At 43.4% G+C, this 26,171-nt stretch overlaps 1 protein-coding gene across 1 annotated transcript; it reads right to left on the minus strand.

The window, feature by feature from the left end:
* On the minus strand, nucleotides 1-25,926 carry LOC126994602 (uncharacterized). Its single transcript, XM_050853913.1, has 5 exons — nucleotides 25,668-25,926; nucleotides 17,649-17,812; nucleotides 3,068-3,226; nucleotides 2,841-2,928; nucleotides 1-2,706 (listed from the first exon to the last, which is right to left on the minus strand). The coding sequence occupies exons 1-5, from the start codon at nucleotides 25,689-25,691 to the stop codon at nucleotides 1,558-1,560; spliced, it is 1,584 nt and encodes a 527-aa protein (XP_050709870.1). The 5' UTR covers nucleotides 25,692-25,926; the 3' UTR covers nucleotides 1-1,557.
* Between the last annotated feature and the right edge of the window lie 245 nt (nucleotides 25,927-26,171).

Here is a 26,171-nt window from a genome sequence, read left to right on the forward strand (position 1 = left end):
TAAAAGTCACTAAGTTTATGTACTCAGTAAATTCATATATCATTTAACATTTATGAAACCCAACTATGTAAACATACAACTAAGTGAGTTCATGTGTTGCTTTACGCTACAAGTCGCTGTTCGTCATATTTTTAATATACTCCAAACAAAACTAACAGCATAATCAAAACCCAAGAAGTTATCATAACCGTTTAATTAGAGAGAGAGAGAGAGAGAGAGAGAGAGAGAGAGAGAGAGAGAGAGAGAGAGAGAGAGAGAGAGAGAGAGAGAGAGAGAGAGAGAGAGAGAGAAAGCCTGAGGGAGGTGGAAGGGGTGGGGGAGAGAGCCACCCGCACTATGTGATATCACAGCCACAGCCGCGCTTTGTCCCTCCTTCATCGGCTGCAAGCTGCGCGTGATCAGACCCTATCATTCTCTGGACCCAGGTGTGAGTTACTGTCAGCTGCTCGGAATTGGCTACCATTTCATTGTAGGTTTTTCTATTTTCGTCGCGACGGACCGGGGCCCGACACGTAGATGTCCCTTGTACTTTGCTCTATCCGCTTTGTTTACAAACAAAGGGCGAACCGCTATATACACGGATCTGTGTACGCAGCTTGTCGTGGGCATATGGTTGTCCCACCAGTGGTTTAAAGCACGAGAGGGCATATTTATTTTATTATTTCATAAGAAAAACACTTCAAGAATCCAATACAGCGCTCTGTTTTGTAATAAGTGAAGTGAAGGGCCGTTCAAAAGCCTTTTTGCGGTGATCCACGGGTACATTCTCGGGAGTGGTAATTTCAAAACAAAATTATATTGATGTGAGTATGACAATTGTTTGGGGGCAGATTGCATTCTTATATATCGGAGGTTACGGTCCATCTCCTGCCCACATGACATTTCTGAACGAAATTGAACGACTCATGTCAAAAGTTAAAAAAGTACCTTATAGGGTTAATTTTTGATTTATGATATTCTGCTTGGTTATATACGAAACCATCAGACCTCTTCTTTGGTTGCTTGGAAGGATTGTCGGATGATATCCATTTAGGAGAAAATACTGTAAAGGGCCTATTTCATCCCTAAATTTGGCCAGTCTTTCCCGTAAATCTGAAGCCATGTTATCGGGGGAACACCTGCGTACAACTTTGTTCATCAGCAAGTCTTTGTAAACATTCGCCTATGTCAATGCGCATTTCTCTCGAGGACAGCTCCGTACACGGGGACATCTACGTACACATCACCAGTATACTTTTTTAGTGGGGCCTGGTGGTCAGCTCCAGCCCGTTATGACGCTGGTAGGTGTTTATGGTGGCGCCATTTTCCTCGGCTCATGCTGCCCCCTTAGCTAATCTTCGATCCTCTTTTAGTGAGAATCTAAGAGTCCGGGCCGATAGATGATGATCTTCAGGACTCCATGTAGGTAGTCTCAGGCCACTGAGTGATGACTGAAAAGTTGCCAGCTTGTTTGTATCGGTGGGCGGGTCGTAAACCGGCGTACTCCAAGACGCCGCGCTAGCACTCTCACGACTCAGCCACCACCTCCCCAGATAGCTCTACAATCTACATTTACATTTATTCCACCATATTGGAGACATCATGGAGCACAGAGACGTTTTTCTCGAGCAATCTTTCACCTACTCTCCTGCTCAAGACTCCTGTGGAGTAACCGAATTGAAAGCGGATTTGGTCGCGAAAGGGGAATACTGCTTGTCCTACGCCAGTGATCCCTGTATGAAGGCTCGCGTAATTGCCCGTCGCTGTTATTTGAACATTCTTGCCAACGCCTCGCTGGTGACTGATATTGGGAGAGTAGAGGTTTGCGAAAACATAATCACAGTCAGGGATATGTAGCCCGCCAAACATAACCTCGTTCGTAAATCCCTCCGGCCTGAGCAGCGCCTCCAGGACCCTCTGTTCGCACATGTAGTCCCTTTTTATCTTCCCACGGAGCTCGGTGTCGAGGTGCTGCACGTACTGCCAGAAGTTTTTCTTCACGTCACGTGGCGTTGAGGTGCACTGCGTGAAGGGTATGGAATGACAGCCAAGAGGAAGTTTTTTACAGTTCTTCATTAGTCGGCGGGAATTGACGGGGACCCATGTGGAAAGACTGTAGATGTCTCTTTCCAACCCCCCTTCGCGCGCCACCTCCATCATGGACACGTTCAAGGCAGCAATGAAGCAGGCGTTGAGGGTGGCGCCAGTGGCTCGGGCCTTGGCAGTGATCTTCTCCACCATCTGCTTGTCGAGGAGCAAAGTCCTCAAATACGTCGTAGTTGGGTTTGCTTCGTTCGGGACACCATAAGCTTCCATGAGCAGGGGAAGATGTTTGCTCGGTAAATGTTTTCTGATGGCCGCCATAAGCCTCTCAGGATCCCTTTCTAGTTCTTCCCTAATCTTGTTTTCCCTCTCTCTGGCCTCCACGCCGTCACGGAGCTCCCCGACTGGCCTAGTGTCCACGGGTAATCCTCCGAGGAGGCTGTCGATGATGTGGGACAACTGCTCCGACATCAGTAGTACGACTATTCCGTCATTAGCAGCATGGTGGACGGACATTAGGAGGTGACACTGATGAGGATATGCTGCCTTCACTTCAGGGAGAGGACAGGGAGCATCTGGAGGACATGGCATGAGCCGAGCATTCCACAATGGCCCATTACAGAGATCAAATTTTACTTTATGCAATTCAGAGTGTTCGTGCTCCAAGTCCGTAGAGGTCACCACCTGAAAGACAAAACCGTCGATGTGTGGTGACTGACTTCAAGAATGACATGTAGCACTCAAAACTTTGCTTATTACCAAAGAAAGTCAATGGTGTTATGCCACTGTGCAGCCACGTATCTCTAATAGTACTATACCTGTAAATCTATTTTTTGTCGAGGCATGTTGGCGACCCACAGTTGCCCCTCTCTTTGCCTGAAGCAAAGTCTGAGTGACTCGATCTTGCTGTTGAAAGAAAATTAAAATGAGAAAAGTCGCACATGTGACCACTCTTGAACAGCCTAACTACGTCCTTATGAAGCATAGCTTATCCACCAAGGCATTATATAATGCCAGTGTACGCCCCTGCCTCCACTGCACCTACCCATAGAGGTGGACGAGCGCCTCCTCCATCAGGTCAGGGGTGATGGGCGCCACGGAATTAAAGGTGAGGATGGTGCTCTGACAACACCCGCTCTCCACAGCCGCCACTCTGGCCTGTGTCCTATCGTCTGCGGGGAACCTCCACTTGAGACCCTCTTCTCTACGGGCGGGAAAAGTAATGATCAGGAATATCACCTACATGTTGTATATTAACCATAACCTAGCACACGGCAGGACTAAATGTGACAATCGATGTAAACGAGGCGTCCCTATGCTTTTTAAGACAACTAAACTAATTTCAGATGTCTACCGGCTTCCTAATTAAACAAATGTCTTTTCCGCCCTACTTTAAGAAATAATCAGCGCTTCTGGATATGGTTCTGTGTGGAGAGGATAAGTTTGATTATAGCAAGACCATCTGGGATTACCTTGTGGGTGATCTTCAATGGGAACGTTTAACATACGCCAAAAGCTACTTTTTACCCAGTCTTCCTATTTATTTGAAACATTAACATAAGATAGGTTACGCTACATACAACTTTTTTCCCCACACATTTTTTTTTTTTTAATTGGGAGGAAAATGCGTCGGAAAGAAACTGTATCTACACTTGCACAATATAACATTAAAGTTTTTTTCACTTAACCTCCGATTTTATGTCATTTTTTAAACATTTTTTATGTGGTGGCTGGGGGCGCCCAACATCCACTCACTTGATGTAGTGTTTCTCCTGTGGAAATGCTACACTAAGTGACAAGCCGAAATAATTGCCAACAAGTATGGTAACCATTTCAACACGCTGGGTGGTAACCAAATGACCAGGGTAGGGGCAGGTCTATCTGAATGAGGAATGCAGCCCCCTCAACCTCCCCCGAGCTGTCTTTCCCAGCTTCATCTCCCTCTTCTGTTCACGCTTCTTTCCTTGGGTAGCCGGGTGATTAATCCCCCCAGGTGTCCTGCTTCCCTACCCTATGGCGAGCAGTCAGGCCAGCCCCTGATCTGGGCTGGTTGGGGGAGGGGCTTGCACCCCCTCCCCTACAATAAAGTGGCCTTGCCAAAAACAAATTAAAAAGTAGAGGTCGGGGTCGGGGCGCGAGCCTCGACCCCGATCCGGTCTTGCTGGGGGGCCCGACCGCGCGACAGGCTTCCACGATGCATCCGCATCCGCATCAGTGACGGGTACAGGGCAAAACCTACGATACCCCTGCACCTCGAAGGAGGAAGGGCCCCCTAGCCCCTCTTTTTGTTTTGGGGGTGGCCGGGGTGGTGCAGAGGCTGCGCCCGCCCGAAGAACCAGGCCCGGGGTTAACCTTCGGAGGGTTCTGCGTGTGGACTCCTGGAACGTCCGGAGCCTCTCGGACGATGATCGACTGCCCCACCTATCAAATGAGCTCAGAAGGCCGAGGGTGGACATAGTGGCACTCTCTGAGACAAGGAGGCCTGGCAGTGGCGAGATCAGTGAGGGGGGTTACACCTTCTACTGGTCCAGCATGAGCAATGGCTTCCGTGTCAGGTGGGGTAGCTATGGGCATCTCCAGTCAATTGCTGCCATTTGTGGTTGAGGTTGCTCCGGTTGATGAGCGTATAATGCGAGTGAGGCTGAAGCACACACTGGGCTTTATGTCTCTTGTTGCAGTGTACGCTCCTACCGAGACGCGCGAAACTGAAGAGGAGACGTTCTACGCCAAACTCGATTCCGTATTAGAACAGTGCCCTCCCCGGGACACACTCTTTGTCCTGGGCGACTTCACTGCTTCTACTGGCACTGACAGGGTTGGCTACGAGCTATGTGTTAGTCCCCATGGATCTGGTACCAGGAACATCAACAGCTCTCTCCTCCTGATTTTTTCGAAATACAGATGGTCGAGAATTGCGGGTTCCTGGTACAGTCAGATACAATAAAAGTGTAACCTCCCCGTTGGAACTGTCAGTTTATCGCAAGCTTCGTACACACCCACCACCCAACCACTCCACCAATAGCTGTCACGACCAGGTCATGACCTGACGTGAGTGGATGATGGCTGACAATGCTCCACCCACCTCTCTCTCTCTCTATATATATATATATATATATATATATATATATATATATATATATATATATATATATATATATATATATATATATATATATATATATATATATATATATATATATATATATATATATATATATATATATATATATATATATATATATATAGCTATATATATCACACACACACACACACACACACACACACACACACACACACACACACACACACACACATTTGAAAATAGTAGGAACTCTTTGCTTCCCAATAAAGTTCCCTGGTGTGGCTGGGCCTTGAGAGACCAATCACTTAGGGGCGGATATGCGAACCTCATTAAGGAGTGACAAGCGGAAATGAGGGGCCTAAGCGGGGTCAGGAGCTCGTGTGTGTGTGTGTATGTGTGTGTGTGTGTGTGTGTGTGTGTGAGAGAGAGAGAGAGAGAGAGAGAGAGAGAGAGAGAGAGAGAGAGAGAGAGAGAGAGAGAGAGAGAGAGAGAGAGAGAGAGAGAGAGAGAGAGAGAGAGAGAGAGAGAGAGAGAGAGAGAGAGTAATAAGCTTTGTGTGTGTCCCCGGGTTCCAAGAAAATGAGACACAACTCGCACATTAAAATTAATATTACATATATAATTACATCTACTATTTACACTTAAAGCACTTAACACTTAATAAACAAAGTAAACCAATAATAATGGCAAGCGGGGTTGAGGCGACGGTGGCTACTCCCTGCTAAGTACGGTAAATGTTCATAGAGTTGCCCATCTCACTGTGGTACTTCTCACCCTAACCATGGGCTAGATCTCACAATTCTATGCATTTTGAACCCCATATATATGCATCGCAAATTGATAGAAACGCTGCTAGCGATTTTTGAAAAGTTAGTGATTTTTTTTTTGCGGCCGCCTCGGGGCGTCACGGGGGGAACGGGGATACTTTGTTCCCCGTCTCTTCTCACACTTACCATCGGTTAGATCTCGTTATTCTACGCATTTTGAACCCCATTTATGTGCGTCGCAAACTGCTGCTAACGCCGCTAGCGATTTTTGAAGTTAGCGAGTTTTTTTGCGGCCGCCTCGGGGCCCAATTGAGGGCGCTGGGAGGGAGAGCGTGACATTTTCATGTGTTGACATTTCACGGGTAACTAACACACCTCGCAGAAATAAGTCGAATATACATGTGGGGGGGTCGAGGGGGGTGAAGCCCCCCCCGTTAGCTGTTAGGTCGTAAAGCTCGGTTGGGCTAGTTTAAATATGTTCCCCCACCCTAAACCCTCTGCAAGCTATTTTGCAGCTGCGGCGGCGGATGATGAAATTGCAATAAGTCAGTTTTTAGTAGTTTCCGAAGAAAAAAAATGTCTCCAAATGAAAAAGCACAACGCCGCTGACGTTGAGCGTCGTTGCCGCCGCTCGCAGCACGGCAGCCGTTGATCCACTCGTTCATTTTTGCCCATCAGGAGCTTCTTCTACTGTGAAAAAAAAAGTTTAATAATATGCGTGTGCCCAATTGAAGAACAGAAAACTTTGTGGAAGTGAGACCACATCTGTCCAAATAACTGGATGAAGTTCATGGGGAAGGCAGGTTAGAGCTGCTCATGAGGGGCAGGGAGCCTTAAAACGCTCAAGTACACTTGGATCAATAAGATTGGGCTCGTGTTTGCTGCGTCCCACATGGATCAGTCTTAGGGCAATAATAATTAATCTTTATCAGCTTCATCAACAATCTTAGCTACGATGTGTTTATCAGCTACATCAGCGATATTTACAACGGTGTGTTTATCAGCTACATCAGTAATCTTTGGATAGGCGGTGGCTGAGTGGCTAGCGTGCGGGAACCGCATTCACCGCGTGATGGACGACACGGGTTCGAATTACCACGCTACCACCTGGGATTTTCAGGCACCGTCGAGTGGCCATAGGCTACCCACATGATGTCCTGAAAACCACCCATCAACCCGGACTCTAGAGGAAACCGTCCAATCGAATTAAGAACGAGCTCCGGGGGCAGCATGATGCTAGAAAAGATGGCGAGACTAAAAAACACGCGCCTGCGCCATGACGGGCTGAGTCCGACTACCATCCAGGCCCCCCAAGAAAAGCCTACCGGCGCTATAGGCTGACATGTTAAAAAAAAAAAATCTTAAGTGAGGTGTGTTTATCCGCTACGTAAATGATTTTGACTACGGTGTCCGTAATGAACACCACTGAGTGCCGGAAATCGAACCCGAGCCTTCCGAGTAGAGGCCAGGCAGCATACCAACTATGCCAACGATGAGCTAGAAGATCACCGCGCCAGAAGCCGCTTCTGCGGACTATACTTGACACCCTCGCCCCGTACTGTGGACAGAAGGTACCCGTGGCCCGTCGGATCATTCGGTCGGTGATCTTTTAGCTCATCGTTGGCCTAGTTGGTATGCTGCCTGGTTTCTACTCGGAAGGCTCGGGTTCGATTCCCGGCAATCAGTAGTGTTCATGGCGGATATTTTCACTGTGTTATTGCGGTTTCTCTAAAGTTTACATACACCGTATGTGCCACAGTGCAGGGCGAGGGCGTCAGGTATAGTCCGCAGAAGCGGCTTCTGGCGTGGTGATCTTTTAGCTCATCGTTGGCCTAATTGGTATGCTACCTGGCTTCTACTCGGCAGGCTCTGGTTCGATTCCCGGCACTCAGTGGTGTTCATTACGGATATTTTCACTGTGTTATTGCAGTTTCTCTACATTAGCGATCTTGACTACGTACAATGTGTTTATCAGCTACATCAATGATCTTGACTGTGGTGTATCAGCTACATCAGCGATCTTGACTTCAGCATGTTTATCAGCTATATAAGCGATACTGACTAACGTAGAAGCAGTGACTTTAAGTTTACTGATGAATTTTCTAATTGGACGACAGAGAGGAGGCAGGTTCATTGGTAAAAGTTATAGCAACCAGAACACAATAATTATCCATAAATTGTGTCTGTCGCTGGTTAAGTCTCACCTTGATTATTCTGTTGAGTTTTGTTGCCCCGATTACATAGATAATGTAGATTGTCTTGAAAAAGAAAAGAATTACTAAAATGATTCAAGGATTTAGAAACTTGCCGTACAGAAAAGACTAAAGAAAACTTACTTTCCTCCATTGGAAAGACGTATACTTAAAAGATTATTCACATTTTAAACGTGTAAAAGTCTTGATGAAGTAGGTGTTATGTTCAGGAAAAAATAGGCAAAAACTGGTTCACGAACAGTGCGGTGGAGGAGTGAAACAAACTGAGCATATAATTATGTTGCTGATGCAAACACGACTGAAAGTTTTATATGGAGGTAAGATGTATTACTGGATGGGGAAGAACTTCGTGAATTGCCCCATTGCCTTGTTTCGACTATCTTGTCTCTTATAGTCTCATTAAATCTTCGTGTATCATTGTAAAAGGCACTGTAGGTCCTCTTCCTGAAAAACAAAAAAACAAAAAACAAATGATATATACAATATAAACAACTATAGCCGATGCCAAGCAAAGCGACAGGCAAATGATTCAGCAAGTAGGGCACGGGCAGTTCCTCCCGCCAGTAGTGTCAGTTACGGCCGATGTCTCCCTTACACTTCTGGCTGGGCAGGAGGAGGATTTCCTCTTCCTCAGCCATTCCCTTGAAGTTCGCTCTGAGCCTGTCACAGCGAGACCTCCCCCCCCTCACACACACACACACACACACACACACACACACACACACACACACACACACACACACACACACACACACACACACACACACACATCTCACCCTTCCCTTCCTATTCACACCTGCACGTCCCAGGATACAATAGAAGGAGTGTGGGTTATGAAGGGGAGGCTCTTTCTGTGTATATATTTTCCTTCTTTATCATAATTTTTTTCTTTCTATTTCTTTTTCGTTCTCACTACTTTTTTATTTCTTTATTTTCTTTCTGACTAATTAATATCTTTCTCTCTTTCTTTTTCTTTCTTATTATCTCTTTCTTTCTTTCTTTTTAGTTCTCATTATTTCTTTTTCTCATTCTTTTTCTTTCTCATTATTTATTTCTTGCTCTCTTTTTCTTTCTCAGTATTTCTTTCTCTCTTTCTGTTTCTTTTTCTATTTATTTATTTCTCTCTTTCGTTTTCTTTCTCATTATTTCTTTATCTCATATTTTTTCTCATTATTTATTTATTTCTCTCTTTGTTTTTCTTTCCCATTATTTATTTATCTTTTTAGTTTGCTTCCTCTTTCTCTTTCTTCCTCTTTCTCTTTCTTCCTCTTTCTTTTTCTTCCTCTTTCTTTTTCTTTCTCCTTCTTTTTTTCCATCTTTCCCCTCTTTCTTTTTACCTTCCTGTTCCTTCTGTATATATTGTTCTTTATAAATCTGACTTTCTTTCTTTCTTTCTTTCTTTCTTTCTTTCTTTAGCGGGGTATGGGAGCACGAATGGGCTTGACCGCGCTCCTTGGGATAAACTGGCCAGCTTAGGACTCTGTAGATATGCACGTTGATATGCTAGCTAGTGACACCGCATTAGGGCACCGGAATGCTTCAGATAGTCTAGGCGATTATGGCAAACCTTTCCTCCTCCTGCTCTCTCTCTCTCCCTCTCTCCCTCCCTCTCTCCCTTCCTCCCTCTCTCTCTCTCTCTCTCTGATAATAAAGACATTTAACAGATAATTTATGTTGTTACTGATTGTAGAAGTGAAATAAGTAGGAGGGGCAGAGGAAACTATGGTAAAATGAAGTTTCTGTAAGAATTGAAACAAACAAGTTGGAGATCACTAGTGTCAAATGAGGTGGAGGGAGAAGTGGGCGGAGGTGCGAACCCTCATTAGGCGGAAGGATGAGAGGGGGTGGGAAGGGCGGGAAGATGATTATTGGAGCGTTCAATCTTGGCGCCTCAACTGCGGGCTCATATGGCGCCGAATTTAATACAAAAAAAAAAAATTATATTATAAAACAATAAAAACGGTTAAAAAAACATGATAAAGAACGACACAAATAAAACTATGTAAAACTGGTTAAAATAAACAAAAACTTGATAAAAAACAACAATAACAGGTCAATAAAACCAACAGGAGGTTAAGGACGCCTGCCTCTTGTAGGAAGACATAAACGTCATGTCCCGGGGAGAGTGCCTTCTCCCCAAGCACCTGAGAGAGAGAAAGAGAAACTCCCATCCCCACCCCGACACCGGGGGAGGTACAGTTCTCGCAGGTCCCCGATACTGGGGCACTCGACTAGCAAGTGCCGAACAGTCAGGGGGATCAAATTGTCATCACAGTAGGGCTGAACTCCCCGGGACATGAGGAAGCCGTCGTGGCAACTACAGCCGTCCACCTGCGCTGCCACACACTCTTGAGTGCAGACCGCACGGTGGGATGCAAATCCCGGGGTGGAAGAGCGCACTGTGAGAGAGGACGAGAAGCAGCAGCCCAGCAGGGCAGGTACCCAGCAAAAAATATTTGGTGGCCACGCCTTTTGGCCAGAACCAGCCAGCTAAAAATTTATAAAACTATAGGGTGGATGACTCTAAATTCTTCAATTGCGGACAGGGCGGCCTGTGAGTCAGAGTAGACGGTAAAAAAAACGACAGGCAAAGTAAAGATTCTGCGGTAAATATTGAGGCTAAGGGAGGTAATGTTCCGGAACTGGAAAAGTCTGGAAAGACAGCTCCAAATCCGACGCCAGCATCGGCTTTGGAGCCGACTGTATATACTGATACAGAATTGGTGTGACTTGCTGTGTGTGACAGGAAAAGCTGCCGAGCAGTTGCTGTCGAGATACTTGCTTTGTTGAAGTTGAGGTACCGGCAGAAATGTGTGTTTGGGAACTCCCACGCTGTGATGGGGGGTACCTGATAAACTGCTATTGGGAAGTATGGTAGTGAAAGATATTCCGGACACGGAAACCAAAGGGGCGTGGTAGGAGAGGCTTGTTTTTGTATATTACATATACATTGATGTCTGAGGTAACAATGGAGGCAGGGTTGTTTGGCTGGCGTTGTAGCCTGTACCAGTATTAAGAAGTCCGTCTCTCTCCAAGTCTAAAGGTGGTACTTCTGCGTCAACTAAAATACTTGATATAGGGGATGTTGACAGTCGAACTGCAGCGTGATGGACTGCATCAATTGTGCGGAGGTGGGAGGTTGTTGCTGATGTGTATACTTCGCAGCCGTAGGACAGTCTCGACCCGATGAGTGCCTGGTAAAAGCGTAGTAGTATAGTGCTGTCAGCGCCCCATAAAGTGCATGACAGGACACGATAGAGATCGAGCGATCTCATGCACTTTGTTTTTTAAGGCTTTTAAGTGTGGTTGCCATGTGAGGTACAAGTACCAAAAACTTGTGTTCTTCCGCAACAGGTAGTCGTGAACCGCACATGATGAGATCAAGGTCTGGATGGTGACTTATCAGGCGGCACAAAGTGCATGGCAACCGTCATAGATGGTGAGAATCGGAAGCCATGATTCTCCGCCCATCTGGATAATCTGTCGATGGCATGTTGCAGTCTTGCCCGCGGAGGACATCCGAGACGCCGAGTACCAGATTGCCAGGTCGTCGACCTAGAGAAAGGACGACACCCCTCTGGAAACGACGTTGTAACTCCATTTATGGCCACGGCAAAAAGATCACACTGAGGACGCTTCCTTTGGGAACTCCTTCCTGGTGTTCATAGAGGGGTGAGTAGGAGGCACCAACTCTTACGCGGAAAGACCGTCGTTCTCAATAACCTCAACAAACTTTGGCATTCGTCCACGGGGACAAAAGTTATGAAGCTGGTTTAAAATCCCATACCTCCATGTTGTGTCGTAGGCCTTCTCGAGGTCAAAGAAAATACACACCATGTGTTGTCTTTCTGCAAACGAGCAGCAGATAACTGATTCAAGACGCATGAGGGCATCTACTGTTCTTCTCATCTTCCGAAACCCTGCCTGGTAAGGAGACAGGTGGTTATTGCTCTCTAGATTGTGTACTAGGCGAAAATGTACCATCCTCTCCAGAAGTTTGCAAAGGCAAGATGTTAGAGCAATTGGTATGTAGTGCAAGGACTGACAATCATCCTTCCCATGTTGACGGATGGGAAGTAGACTGGCTTTGCGCCATTCAGTTGGCATGATACCAGTCTGCCAGACTGTGTTGTATATTTGGAGCAGCAGGGTCGTAGTGGTAGGGCTAAGGTGTCTGATCATGGTATATGTGATATTATCGGGATCCGGGACGTTGTACGGGCAGGCAAAGTAGAGCAAGTCCTTGTCGAGAGCTCTCTCAATTAGAATACATGTGCCCTGGTGATGGCCAGTGTTCGCTGCAGTGGTGTCAAAACCCATGCCGACGATTCGGTTGGTCAGTCCCCATTCTTGCACTGCGTCGACAACAGCGCGAGCAGCATCAGTGCCGCTGCCACTGGGGAGCTTGGCTACTCCGAGGAGCTTAAATTCGCTCTACCCCGACACCAGGATTGGGAGACGATCGACGTGTTTCTTAGTAGTGAGGTCCATCATCATTTTCCATCTAAATGTACTATGAGAGGACCGTCAGACTTGATCTCCTCTTTCAGAGAAAATGCATGGTGTTCGCGATGTTGACGGCGGAGATCGTGGATGGAGCTTCAGTTGATATTCAATTCCTCGGGGTTGTGGCCCAGAGAGCGTGCTGTCTCTGTCAACACGTAGACAGCTGCACGGTCGCTCACCTTCGCTCGATCAAGGGACGCTGCTACGCCTGGCGTCACGACGTTTATCAAGCCATGTTATACTCGTTTTGGCTCGCTGGGGCCACTGGCGCTGCTGTGGGAGCTTCGAGTTGGGCTACTGACAGGAATGCTGCTGCTGCTGCTGGATGATTCAAACTCCGCAGTCGCCGACGATGTTGTGGCCTCGTGAAGCGCCTTTTCCTGCCTTGATGTCTGGGCCGCGTGGCGTTCTGCAACACGCTTCTCAAGAGCAGCTTGCACGGGATCAAAGCCGCCCATCCTCCAATATTGACCAGGCTCGCGCTGGGTGAGGAGGAAGTCCTTGTCCTCCGCGTTTGTCATTATTGCCATGGCATCTGCAAGGGCCACGTCGAACAAGTCATTTAGTTTCTCACCAAATTTATTTTATCGCTCACTTTGAGTCGAGGTAGTGCGTTTCTTGTTCTTCCGGATAAGGGCATATTATTTATGCACCTTCTCGATCTTCGTCTCCACCTTATCAATTCGCTGCTTTGGAATTCTTGCCTCGCCCAGACTTATTCCACAATGAGGAACACCTCGTGTGCCGAAATGCGTATCGTATTCTTCCGAACATCGAGCTTGTAAATAACTAGACCTAGGACTTCTCTTCCAGATGGTAGTTGGTCTCCAGCGATTGTTTCCCGTGGTGCCACAAGATATCGGTTCCTCATTTTGGTGCTTGCCATCACACACAAAGACAAAAGTGCACGTCAGGAAAAGAAAATTATACAATTTTAGACGGATGAAAACTGATGAATTATGTTACCATTGAAACATTTGCTACAATTAACTTAGAAAGGCATTCCTAAAAAGGTATTATATAATATTACTAGACATGTCAGTGTTGCTTTCTACTAACGGGAAATATATAAAAGACCATCTTGGGCATTTGTTTGAAAAAAGCCCTCTTTGCCGTTTAATACTACATTGATTTGGAGTGAAACTTCAAGGTCATTGAGCACCAGATAAATACCATGCTATTTTGATAAAATTTTGGCTACAGTGTTTTCTAATGAAGTGGGACAGGAATCTGAGTGGGGAACACTATTTTTACAACTTTTATTTTAACCACCACCCTAAAAAAAAATATATATATATATATATATATATATATATATATATATATATATATATATATATATATATATATATATATATATATATATATATATATTTTTTTTTTTTATTTATTTATTTATTTTTTTACAACAAAGGAGGCAGCTCATGGGCACACAAAAAAAATAAAACAATAATAAAAAAAAGCCCGCTACTCGCTGCTCCTAAAAAAGAAACAAAAAAGGTGGCCGAAAGCAAGATCAAATACGGGAGGAGAGATGTCCTGATACCCTCCTCTTGAAGGAGTTCAAGTCGTAGGCAGGAGGAAATACAGATGAAGGAAGATTGTTCCAGAGTTTACCAGCGCGTGAGGGATGAAAGAGTGAAGATGCTGGTTAACTCTTGCATAAGGGGTTTGGACAGTGAAGGGATGAGCATGAGTAGCAAGTCGAGTGCAGCGGGGCCGCGGGAGGGGGGGAGGCATGCAGTTAGCAAGTTCAGAAGAGCAGTCAGCATGAAAATATCGATAGAAGATAGAAAGAGACGAGACATGGCGGCGGAATTTGAGAGGTAGAAGACTATCAGTATGATGAGGAAAGCTGATGAGACGAAGAGCCTTTGACTCCACTCTGTCAAGGAGAGCTGTGTGAGTGGACCCACCCACACATGAGCTGCATATTCCATACGAGGGCGGACAAGGCCCCTGTAAATGGACAGCAACTGTTCGGGGGAGAAGAACTGGCGGAGACGGTACAGAACGCCCAGCCGCGAGGAAGCTGATTTAGTAAGAGATGATATATGAAGTTTCCAATTGAAATTTTGAGTTAAGGATAGACCGAGGATGTTTAGTGTTGAGGAAGGTGATAGGTGAGTGTTGTCAAAGAATAAGGGATAGTTGTTTGGAAGATTGTGTCAAGGGGATAGGTGGATAAACTTTGTTTTTGAGGCGTTGAAGGACACCAGGTTCCTCTTGCCCCAATCGGAAATAATAGTAAGGTCTGAGGCTAAGCGTTCTGTTCCCTCCAGCCTTGAGTCGTTAAGTTCCTGTAGGATGGGTCTCCTATTAAATGAAGTTGAGTAATGCAGAGTGGAATCATCGGCGCAGGAATGGATAGGACAGTTCGTTTTGGAAAGAAGATCATCAATGAACAATAAAAAGAGAGTGGGAGATAGGACAGAACCCTGTGGGACACCACTGTTAATAGGTTTAGGGGAAGAACAGTGACCGTCTACCACAGCAGAAACAGAACGGTCAGAAAGGAAACTGAAGATAAAGGTTCAGAGAGAAGGCTAGAAACCGTAGGAGGGTAGTTTGGAAAGCAAATATTTGTGCCAGACCCTATCAAAAGCTTTTGATATGTCCAGGGCAATAGCAAAGGTTTCACCGAAACGGCTAAGAGAGGATAACCAAGAATTAGCTAGGAAGGCAAGGAGATCACCAGTAAAACGCCCCTTGCGGAACCCATACTGGCGATCAGATAGAAGGTCAGAAGTGGAAAGGTGCTTTTGAATCTTCCGGTTAAGGATTGATTCAAAAGCTTTAGATAGACAAGAAAGTAAAGCTATAGGACAGTAGTTTGAGGGATTGAAACGGTCACCCTTCTTAGGCACAGGCTGTATGAAGGCATACTTCCAGCAGGAAGGAAAGCTAGATGTTGACAGGCAGAGGCGAAAGAGTTTGACCAGGCAGGGTGTCAGCACAGAAGCACAGTTTTTAAGGACAATAGGAGGCACTCCATCAGCTCCATAAGCCTTCTGAGGATTGAGGCCAGAGAGGGCATAGAAAACATCATTTTGAAGAATCATTATAACAGGCATAAAAGAGTCAGAGGGGGGATGAGTAGGAGGAATATGCCCAGAATCGTCCAGAGTGGAGTTTTTACAAACAGTTTGAGAGAAGAGTTTAGCCTTAGTGATAAATGAAACGGCAGTGTTGCCGTCAGGACTGAGGAGTGGAGGGAAAGATGAAGAAGTGAAGTTGGAAGTAATGTTTTTCACTAGATGCCAGAAGTCACGGGAAGAGTTAGAGAAAGCAAAGTTTTGGCATTTTCTATTAATGAAAGAGTTTTTGGTTAGTCGGAGAATAGATTTGGCACGATTCCGGGCAGAAGTGTAAAGTTAATAATTAGCATTAGTTTGAAGGCTCTGGTACCTTTTGTGAGCTGCCTCTCTTTCATTGACAGCACGATAACAAGCGTGATTAAACCAAGGCTTTTTATCGTGAGGAGTAGAGAAAGAACGTGGAATGTATGCCTACATTCCAGAGACAATCAGCTCTGTGATGCGCTGAGCACACACAGAGGGGTCTCTATCCGGGAAGCAATAATCATTCCACGGGAAGTCGGTAATGTACATCCTCAGGTCGACCCACCGAGCTGAATCAAAATGCCAGAAACATCGCCTCTTCGGTGTGTCCAGAGGGTGTACAGGAGCGATTGGACATAATACAGAAATAAGTTTGTTATCGGAGGAGCCCAGCGGAGAGATCAATTTTGCAGAGTAAGCAGAAGGGTTAGAGGTAAGGAAGAGGTCTAGTATGTTGGGCCGGTCTCCAAGACGGTCGGAAATACGTCTAGGGTGCTGAACCAACTGCTCTAGGCCATTGAGGAGAGAAAAGTTGTAGGCTTGTTCACCAGGCTGGTCATTGAAAGAGGATGAAAGCCAAAACTGGTGGTGATCATTGCAATCTCCTAGGATGGAGATTTCAGCGAACGGAGAGTGGGTCAAGATGTGCTCCACTTTAGAGTTCAAATAGTCAAAGAATTTTACATAATTAGTAGAGTTAGGTGAGAGATAAACAGCACTCATGTATTTAGTAATAGAATGACAATGAAATCTTAGCCAGATGGTGGAAAATTCACGAGAGTAAGTGATGTCGTTGAGCACGTAGACGCAACATCCAGCTTTGGATTGACATTTAGGATAGATATAGTAGTAGGGAATAGAGTAGAGATTGCTGTCAGTAGCCTCAGAGACCTGTGTTTCGGTGAGGAAGAGAAGGTGAGGTTTAGAGGAGGAGAGGTGGTGATGTGTGTGTGGGTGTATATATATATATATATATATATATATATATATATATATATATATATATATATATATATATATATATATATATATATATATATATATATATATATATATATATATATATATATATATATATATATATATATATATATATATATATATATATATATATATATATATATATATATATATATATATATATATATATATATATATATATATATATATATATATATATATATATATATATATATATATATATATATATATATATATATATATATATATATATATATATATATATATATATATATATATATATATATATATATATATATATATATATTTTTTTATTCAAATGAAAAAAGTTGTTTTTAGCAATGCGAAATATCCATTTGGCACATTGTCCATATGTATAATATCCGCTAGGCACATTGTCATGGTAGTTAAACTACCCGTAGGCAAACTGTCCGACCACGGCAGTTCCACCCTTGAAGATCTGTCGTACTCTCGTTCACACTTTTGTTTGCAAGTTATGACAAAATTAATAGTAATCAAAACCTTAGGAGGACACCTGGTGGTGCAAATATTGGGAAAATGAAGATATGAAACTTGATGTGTTTATGTATAGGATGTAAAACATGCTGGCCCTGCCCCTCTTGAAAAAAAAATAGCTGCGGATGAACCTGTGAGATATTCATATTTCACCTATCTGATACCAAAATGCCACGATGAGTTGCAGCGGCCCGAAGAACGCTCCAGCACGAAGACTCACCCTGCCGGCTTACTGGACGTGGCCGTGTGGGGGAGTCGTCTACCCCGTGTCACGTTGGTGCCGATGGTGGACGTCCCAGTGCTGGTGGTGGTGGTGATGTTGGCCTTAGTGAATGTTGTGGCCCACGCCCGACACCCCCTGGACGCCGCTGAGCGAATCATGGTCTGCATAGGAGAGCTTTAAGAATAAAAACATTGTTCTACAGACTGATTTTTTCCGATATCTCTAAGGCACAACCCCCTCCTCGGCGTTGTATGAATTATGTAAGTTATTGCACGGCAGGCTCAGGCCCGTACTATAAAGTCAATTATAAGATATAATAATAGCACTCATATTTGTAGTAAAAGACCATTATAAGTCATATATATATGAAGTTATTTTTGAATCACATGATTTACTCATATACTTCTATACTTGTGAATGTTTTTTTTTCTATGAGGAGAGTATCTGCAGTGATAGAATATAAGTAAGAACGCATAGAAGAATGAGTGAAAAATGTATAACACGTGCATTTAAAGTTAATTACACTATCTATCGCATCAATCCAAGAATGCAGTAATGATTCTCTTAGAAATAATATATATTGATTGACATGGTCACTTCAAATTATATGATAAGTAAATAGCAGCTGATGCGACTTTTTTTTACAAAGATTTCCAAGCGCATGGACTTGTCTGTTAGCATGCCGTGCCCTGTCACCTCTCTCTATCTTATCTGTGCAACGCAGTCTTCTCCCAGCCATCAATATAATTTTGTGTGACCTGCCGTTGTTCTGCATTACGCTACCAAGGTATATGAAATTCTCAAAGATATCAATGTCCTCGCCTCTAATAATATATTGTTTCATCTAGTAATGTAACGGGTACCGGGGGGCGTTTAAAGGGCGTTGATAAAGACTTCAGCTTCCTTAGGGCGAATATATTCTTAGCCTATATGTACAAGGAGCGTCGGAGCGAGAGCGACTGCCGTTGTGTGTTTATCGGACTCTCGTGAAGGAGTGACGAGTTACAGGTTGGAAAATAATTGTTACAATTGGTCACATACGTCAAGGTGACCTCCACGCACTATGAAATGCGTTGTATACAAACTGAGACGGTAAACACTGACGGACGACATTCCTATAAGGTGGCGTGATCTATCTGTCGTGGGTTTTTTCCATTGACAATTGTATGCCTAATTCGTGGTGATATTAAATAATAATAATAATAATAATAATAATAATAATAATAATAATAATAATAATAATAATAATAATAATAATAATACATTGATATCATACTATAACACTGCTCGGTCACCTACCAGTCATCGCGACCTCGCGATATACAAAAATCTAACTAGCAGTCTAGTTACCATTAACATACATAGTGGGACTTTGTTAAGCAGACACAATTACATGACACAATTACAATAAAACACTGGTTATGTAAGAACATTTGTGTAGTCATAATACTATAAATAGGGAGAGGTAAAACACAACGTGTGTGACATGAAACATAAGAAATCTCTCAAAAGATAAATATAAGGACACATGTATAAGAAGCTATCAACTGGCATAGTTACAGACAATGAAACGTTCATCTAGCTCCTAAAAAAATACACTAGTGAAACATAGTACAATAGTGAAACATAGTACAATGTTAAGTAAAGGAGCAGGGGAATGCCAGGTTTCTGTCATCTGACTTGGCAAAGAGAGACGCAGAGCAATAGAATCGCCTGAAGACCGTCTACTTGCAATACTGAAAGAGTGAGTAGCTACCCGTTGAATACAGAGCGAAATTCTTCGCGATTAGAACAAGAGACGGGGACGTGTCCAGGGCTAACACAATGTCCTTTGCTGAAAAAGGGAACGGGACAATTTCGTGTGCCTCAAACACGTTCTCCGTCTGAAATGGAACATGAATGATTATGGTATCGGGGGTGAGGCAGGACTCAATCAAGGGGTAAAAATATTGACTCATGTCTGGGTTGAATAAAGGTGTGAGGCTATAATTTTGATACCCGATATGGATAATCGTTCTCAAATCGTGGAGAGGGAACAAGGCAGGTGTGACTCTGCCGTGCGCTGCATCTACCATGTTGCTAATAACCTGCTGATTTGCCGTTGCGACAGAGTTAATGACGTTTTCCAATGCATGCAAGGCCTGATCTAGGAAGAGAAACTGATTCACCTGGTCGATCTGTTTGACAACTATGTTGATAACCTCTACCATCTTATTTGTCTGCTCTAGCAGTTCCTCAATGTTAGTACGCAACAGCGCAAGTTTTCAACAATTGGCGTTGATCACCCTACGATATCGGGCAGCAAAGGAAAGTACATGAGCGTAGTGGTCCCGCAAATCGCGTACGTCCTCGTCGGTTGCCGTACCGAAGAGGAACTTTGAGGCGGACCAAACGATGTTGAGTCAGAGAGTTGGTACTAGAAGGTGCCTTTGATTCCTAGTCTTGGTAGCCCGTATGGCGTCTGCCATGCCGAGTAGTTTTCTGAGACTATCCTGATTGTGTCTGTGGTGTTGGTCAAGGAAGTATATGGATATTTTACGAGGAGCACATCTTCTATGAAGAAGACCTCTCTATGTGTGCCGTGAGGGCGCCAGGCTTTAGGTGGATGGGTATCGCTGCAAGCAGGGAGCCGAGGGACAAGATGATCAGAAAACGCAACATCATGATCTGAAAGTGGTGGGAATGAAGTATTTAAACCCGTGGTCTCAAGTTATAGCTATGGGTGTTGGAATTATCTTGTTGAACATTTGACCCTGAGGGGGAATTACCAATATCAAGGTCCAAAGGTGAGGGAATTACTTTCAGACGATCACTGTAAACTTCTAGACTGACTCCACTATTTGACTCGAGAACCTCGAACCGATTTCCCCTGACATTCCGAACAACTCGGTAAGGACCCACATATTTAGCCCCCAGCTTCGAACTCCTTTCCGCTTACTTAATCATGACTGTCACCCTCTTTTAATTTCACCGGGACGGCCTGTTTGTGTTATTTTGACATCATTTCAACCTTCGTAGCTTTTAACGTGCACCTAACCTCTGAGTGTATCTTGGAAAACATATGCATCTGCTGTTGTGCGTACCTATCAATGTTGTAGAAAGGTTGTTGTGGTTTTGTTAGGAAGTCGTATGGAAGACGTTTCTCCACCCCATATAAGATATAGTAGGAAGACTTCCCCGTAGAGTCGTTTACCGACGTATTTATGGAAGCGGCTATATGCGATAGCCAATCCTCCTAGTTATCGTGGAGATCGTTCACGATAGGCTTGAGGACCTGTAAGATTTTCCTATTAGCCCTCTCCGCCAACCTATTAGCAGCTGTGTGATAAGCTGTGATGAAGGATTGCGTGATGTTAAACTGAGCGCATATTTCGCTCAATACTGTGTTAATAAACTCGGTGCCATTGTCACTCAAAAAAAATCGAGGAGACGAATGTGGACACAACACGTGAGTCACGAGGGCATGGGCCTTGAGAGACGCTAGAACTAGAAACCTAGAGAACTGGTCGACGCACACCAATAAGTAGCGCGAACCATGATGGCTCTGGGGGAGCTGTAATAAGTCTATATTAACAACATCCCAAGGCGCCTCTGGTACTGGGTATTGTAAGTAGTAACAAATGTACGGAAGTGGGGGTAGCCTCAGCGGGGGGGACTGGAAGTGGGGGTTGGGGGGTTCAGCGGGGGGGCTATGGAAGAGGGGGTATCTGGACCCCCTCCTCCCTCCCCACCCCATCCTTGACCTTTTCACCCCCCACCCCCGCCCCCTCTCGGACTAGCGTACGGAAGCGGGAGGGTGACGAGAGTAGGGGTGCCCAGCAGGGAGGCGGTACTTGATGGTTTAAGATAAGATCTTGGGCCCTCGAATGACCACGAGATTATAATCACGGAAAAGGTTAAGGACATTAGGTTAATGACCAGGCTGGAATATGAATTTACTCTCTAATGCAAGTCCGAAAATAAAATAAAAAATCGTCATTGAACGTAAGACTCGATAAATTATTTAAGTTTTTGCTGGATGTATTGTATCATTATCTTCTTATTTCTCATTTCTCAACTTGTTTCTTCTTATTTCTTTCCCTTAACTTATATATATTTTTTTACTCCGGTTATTTGGTGCCATCTAACCCTAAACACTGCAGCACCAAGTCTTTTTTTTTTGATTTTGCATTAATTAATGTCTTATATCTCATTTCTTAACTTATTTCTTCTTATTTCTTTTCTCAACTTGCATTTCTTTATATTTTCTGCCTGCTCTTCGGTGTCATATGACCTCAGACGTTGCCGCATCGAGTTTACCTTTTTCCGTGAAAAAGGGATCATGTGTGTGTGTGTGTGTGTGTGTGTGTGTGTGTGTGTGTGTGTGTGTGTTCCATTCCCCTCTGATTCTTGAGAAATCTGCTGCTAGCAGAAAAATTTTGTGGGCCAACTTTTTAGCCGAATATATGCTCCGAAGCGGAATTTAGTGAGGATTCTTATGGTATCTTCAGATTCCTCATACGTCTATTAGTTCCCGAGTTACACCGATAAAACTGATTTTTTTTTTCTCTCGTCAGAGTAGCCTAGCAAATAAAAATCACTCAAAGCTCCTCATCTACGTTCCTTAGAAAGATTGCCATATGTTACTATTAAGAAACTTATCTCAACAACTGCAAATTTGACGCACTTTCATTTTTTTTTCTGATTTTGCATTAATTAATGTCTTATATCTCATTTCTTAACTTCTTTCTTCTTATTTATTTTCTCAACTTGCATTTCATTATATTTTCTGCCTGCTCTTCGGTGTCATATGACCTTAGACGTTGCCGCATCGAGTTTACCTTTTTCCCTAGATCAAGATAGCGCTCATCCGAAGACAAATATACGGAAAAGAGAAGACAAACCAGTTTGTATATATATATATATATATATATATATATATATATATATATATATATATATATATATATATATATATATATATATATATATATATATATATATATATATATATATATATATATATATATATATATATATATATATATATATATATATATATATATATATATATATATATATATATATATATGGTGTCTATTCTCGGCCTTATGGATATCTTCTTGTTGATTTGGGTATAAATACTCCTGAATCCTACAGTTTCGCTCAAACATTGTTGGAGAGCCTCCCAGGTGAACGCGTATACCAATGGTGAACTCCAGGAAAAGGAACTCTTACACGTTCTATACTCCCAACATAACGAACCCTATGGTTTAAGCTCTCAGCTACTTCTGATCTTACTCTCTTAAGCCTTTGCAGTTACTTTCTTAAAACCTCGAGGTCCGCCTTCCTGAAGTCAGGTATTAAGTGTTGTTTCTGCTGACTCTATCCTCCCATTTAATATTAAATTTAATGTCCTTATGATCACTGTTACCTAATGAACCCCCAACCGCAATGTTGCTTATTATGTCCTCTTTATTAGTTAACAACAAACCCAAAATATTTTCTTCCCTCGTTGGTGTTCTAATTAACTGCTTAAGGAAACTATCCTGCGGCGGGAAATGAAAAAGAACCATGCAGCATAGAAAAACTGCATGGAAATTTGTGTGCCTGTGAAAACAAGACAACGCTTGCTGAGCACCCAATGATGATCACAAGACTAAAATTCCCACCTGCGGGATATACTGTGAAATTTATTAATCATGCTAAAGCATATGATCCATTTTATTTAGCATTCTATGTCTTTGAGAGTATTCTCGTAAAGCCTTCTTCGAATGGGTGTAAAGAGACATCACTTTGCCATAGCGTATGCTTACATTATAGTGAATAGAAACGGAGAAACAGTAGGAAGCGGATCCTGTTGTGGGAGTAATGCTGTAAACCATTTTAGCTGAACTCACACTGTTTTGTATATAGAACGAACTTACATTAGCTGAACTCACACTGTTTTGTATATAGAACGAACTTACATTAGCTGAACTCACACTGTTTTGTATATAGAACGAACTTACATTAGCTGAACTCACACTGTTTTTTATATAGAACGAACTTACATTACCTGAACTCTCACTGTTTTGTATATAGAACGAACTTACATTAGCTGAACTCACACTGTTTTGTATATAGAACGAACTTATATTAGCTGAGCTCACACTGTTTTGTATATAGAACGAACTTACATTAGCTGAACTCACACTGTTTTGTATACAGAACGAACCTACATTAGCTGAACTCACACTGTTTTGTATATAGAACGAACTTATATTAGCTGAACTCACACTGTTTTGTATATAGAACGAACTTACATTAGCTGAACTCACACTGTTTTGATTATAGAACGAACTTACATTAGCTGAGCTCGCACTGTTTTGTATAAAGAACGAACTTACATTAGCTGAACTCACACTGTTTTGATTATAGAACGAACTTACATTAGCTGAACCCACACTCCTGGAAGAAGTTAAAATTTTCTAAAGGCTACAATAAAATCTATATGACCGATGAAGATACGGCACGTCACAATGAACAAACTCACTGTCTTCTCTGTAAATACAGGTTTTAAAAGGTAAAGGAGTAAAACATCATGACCATGAAAAATCAGGAAACAATTACATTGAAGCTTATTGTAATAGATGCAACCTTCAAATGAAAAAAATCACAAATTGCAGCGCACTCTCATTGCACATAATGCGGATTACGACATGACGTTAATCCCGCGTGAATTAACGCTACCTGACTTTGAAAATCAAACTAAGACCAAAACATTCAGTTCAGAAATACCATAAAGTCATCATAAGTGACTTGAGATTTATTGACGCGTATGTCTCTATGTCTGGTTCACTCGCGGCTTTAGCGAACCAATTCATCAGCAATGGGAACGAACCCATATGCACACAACAGATGTTGAAAGATGTGCCAGCACCTGCGTTACCATTACTGATCAAGGGAAAGCAGGTTTTTTGTTATGACTATATGGATTCGATGGAACGAATTTCTGATTTTTTCAATTCGCTTCAAGAAGCAGAACTTTCCGAAAGTGATTATAAACATGCTCAGAATGTTTGGAAAGTAGCTGGGTGTCAGAGCCTGATGGACTATTTGTTGCTTTATGTAAAAGTGGATGTTGGCCTTCTATGTGGTGCCTTCCTAGAGTGGAGAGGTATTTTGAAAACCCAGTGGAGGTTGGATATTGTAAATTATGTTAGCCTGCCAGGATTTGCCTATGACTCTTTTCTGTTAAAAACACAGCAGGAATTAGAGGAATTAGTAGCCCACACATATATCATTGCATTCAAACAAATGTGCGTAGGGGCTACACAAGTGTTGTGCGTCGTTTTGTACGCGCCAATAACATATACACGAACCCTCAGTTTAATTCAAAACATGATAGAAACACTTTCCTTTCATATCTTGACTTCAACAGTCTTTATCCCACTGTAATGCAAGATAAGTTACCATGTGGAGATATGAGAAAACTAGATGAGACAGAAATGCACTGGTTTTTGAGCGGGAGGGGGGCTAGGTCAATCAAGCAACCGATGGCGATTTTGGATACCTCATTAGTGCGATACTGAGGCTGTCTCACGTGAAGTCATTGAGAAAACGGATGACTTCCCACCGACCATCAGAAGACACAATATCATCAATAGAGATATATCGTCAGCCGCACACGAATGATATGAAGAAGAAAACCGTCCAGTACCGTGTAAGAACATAAAACAGATTGGAACACATGTTGCTCAGGAGAAAATGGTGTTTGCTCTGTCCCTCCTTAAACTGCTTATTCAACTAGGCCGGGTTGTTAAAAAGTGCATGCTATTTATATGTTTAAGCAAAAGCACTTTCTTGCGGACTTCATTCAGGATAACATAGAAGCCCGCAAAAGTGCTACTTGCCCATCAAGAAAACTGCAATCAAGTGTATTTCAAACAAACTGCCTCCCTTGATGTAAAAAAAAAAAGGCAAGGTAGGAGATTTTGGTACGGGAATGTTCTGAGGAATAATACATTTGTTTATTCCTTCAAGGTTATGACTCACCGGTCCCTTCCCTGCAGACGCCATGCCGCTGCTGGTGGTGGTGGTGGTGGTGGCCTGACAACCTCCTGCTGGCCGCGGTGGTGGTGACGCAACGCCCCTCGCCGCGGTGGTGTCTGTTAGGTCTTCAGGAAATCGTGGCTCGGCTATGCTGGAGTCGGTCACTGGTGGCTATGAGGCGGTGTCGTGCTAGATATCACGCCGCGAGTGTATGGGCCACTGCTATTATGCCACGCACGACACCGTCAGGCGGTGCTGATAAGAACACTATGATCCCGCAGATTAGATCAGATACCGGCACCAAAGAGATATACTGGAGGAACATGTCACTCACACAGCTTATGCATTTCTTCTCAGCCATGGGGCACTCATGAGATTTATGATTGCCAGCGCATTTGAAACAATCTGAGGCGTCTCCATTGGTCTTGGCAGAAGAGTTCGCCTCAAAATGGCCGTACCCTGACAACGATAGCATATAATTGCATGGTATCCGTCTCTCACTGTGTA

The sequence above is a fragment of the Eriocheir sinensis genome, unplaced genomic scaffold (genome assembly GCF_024679095.1).
Source record: "Eriocheir sinensis breed Jianghai 21 unplaced genomic scaffold, ASM2467909v1 Scaffold83, whole genome shotgun sequence".
Classification (NCBI taxonomy): Eukaryota; Metazoa; Arthropoda; class Malacostraca; order Decapoda; family Varunidae; genus Eriocheir; species Eriocheir sinensis.

Excerpts from the sequence above, each read along its gene's own strand:
- LOC126994602 (XM_050853913.1), bottom strand. The coding sequence starts at position 25,691 with ATGGCGTCTGCAGGGAAGGGACCG. Across the intron at positions 17,813-25,667 it reads CGTCTGCAGGGAAGGGACCG|ACCATGATTCGCTCAGCGGC; the intron begins GTGAGTCATAAC and ends TCTCCTATGCAG. Across the intron at positions 3,227-17,648 it reads ACGTCCAGTAAGCCGGCAGG|AGAAGAGGGTCTCAAGTGGA; the intron begins GTGAGTCTTCGT and ends TCCCGCCCGTAG.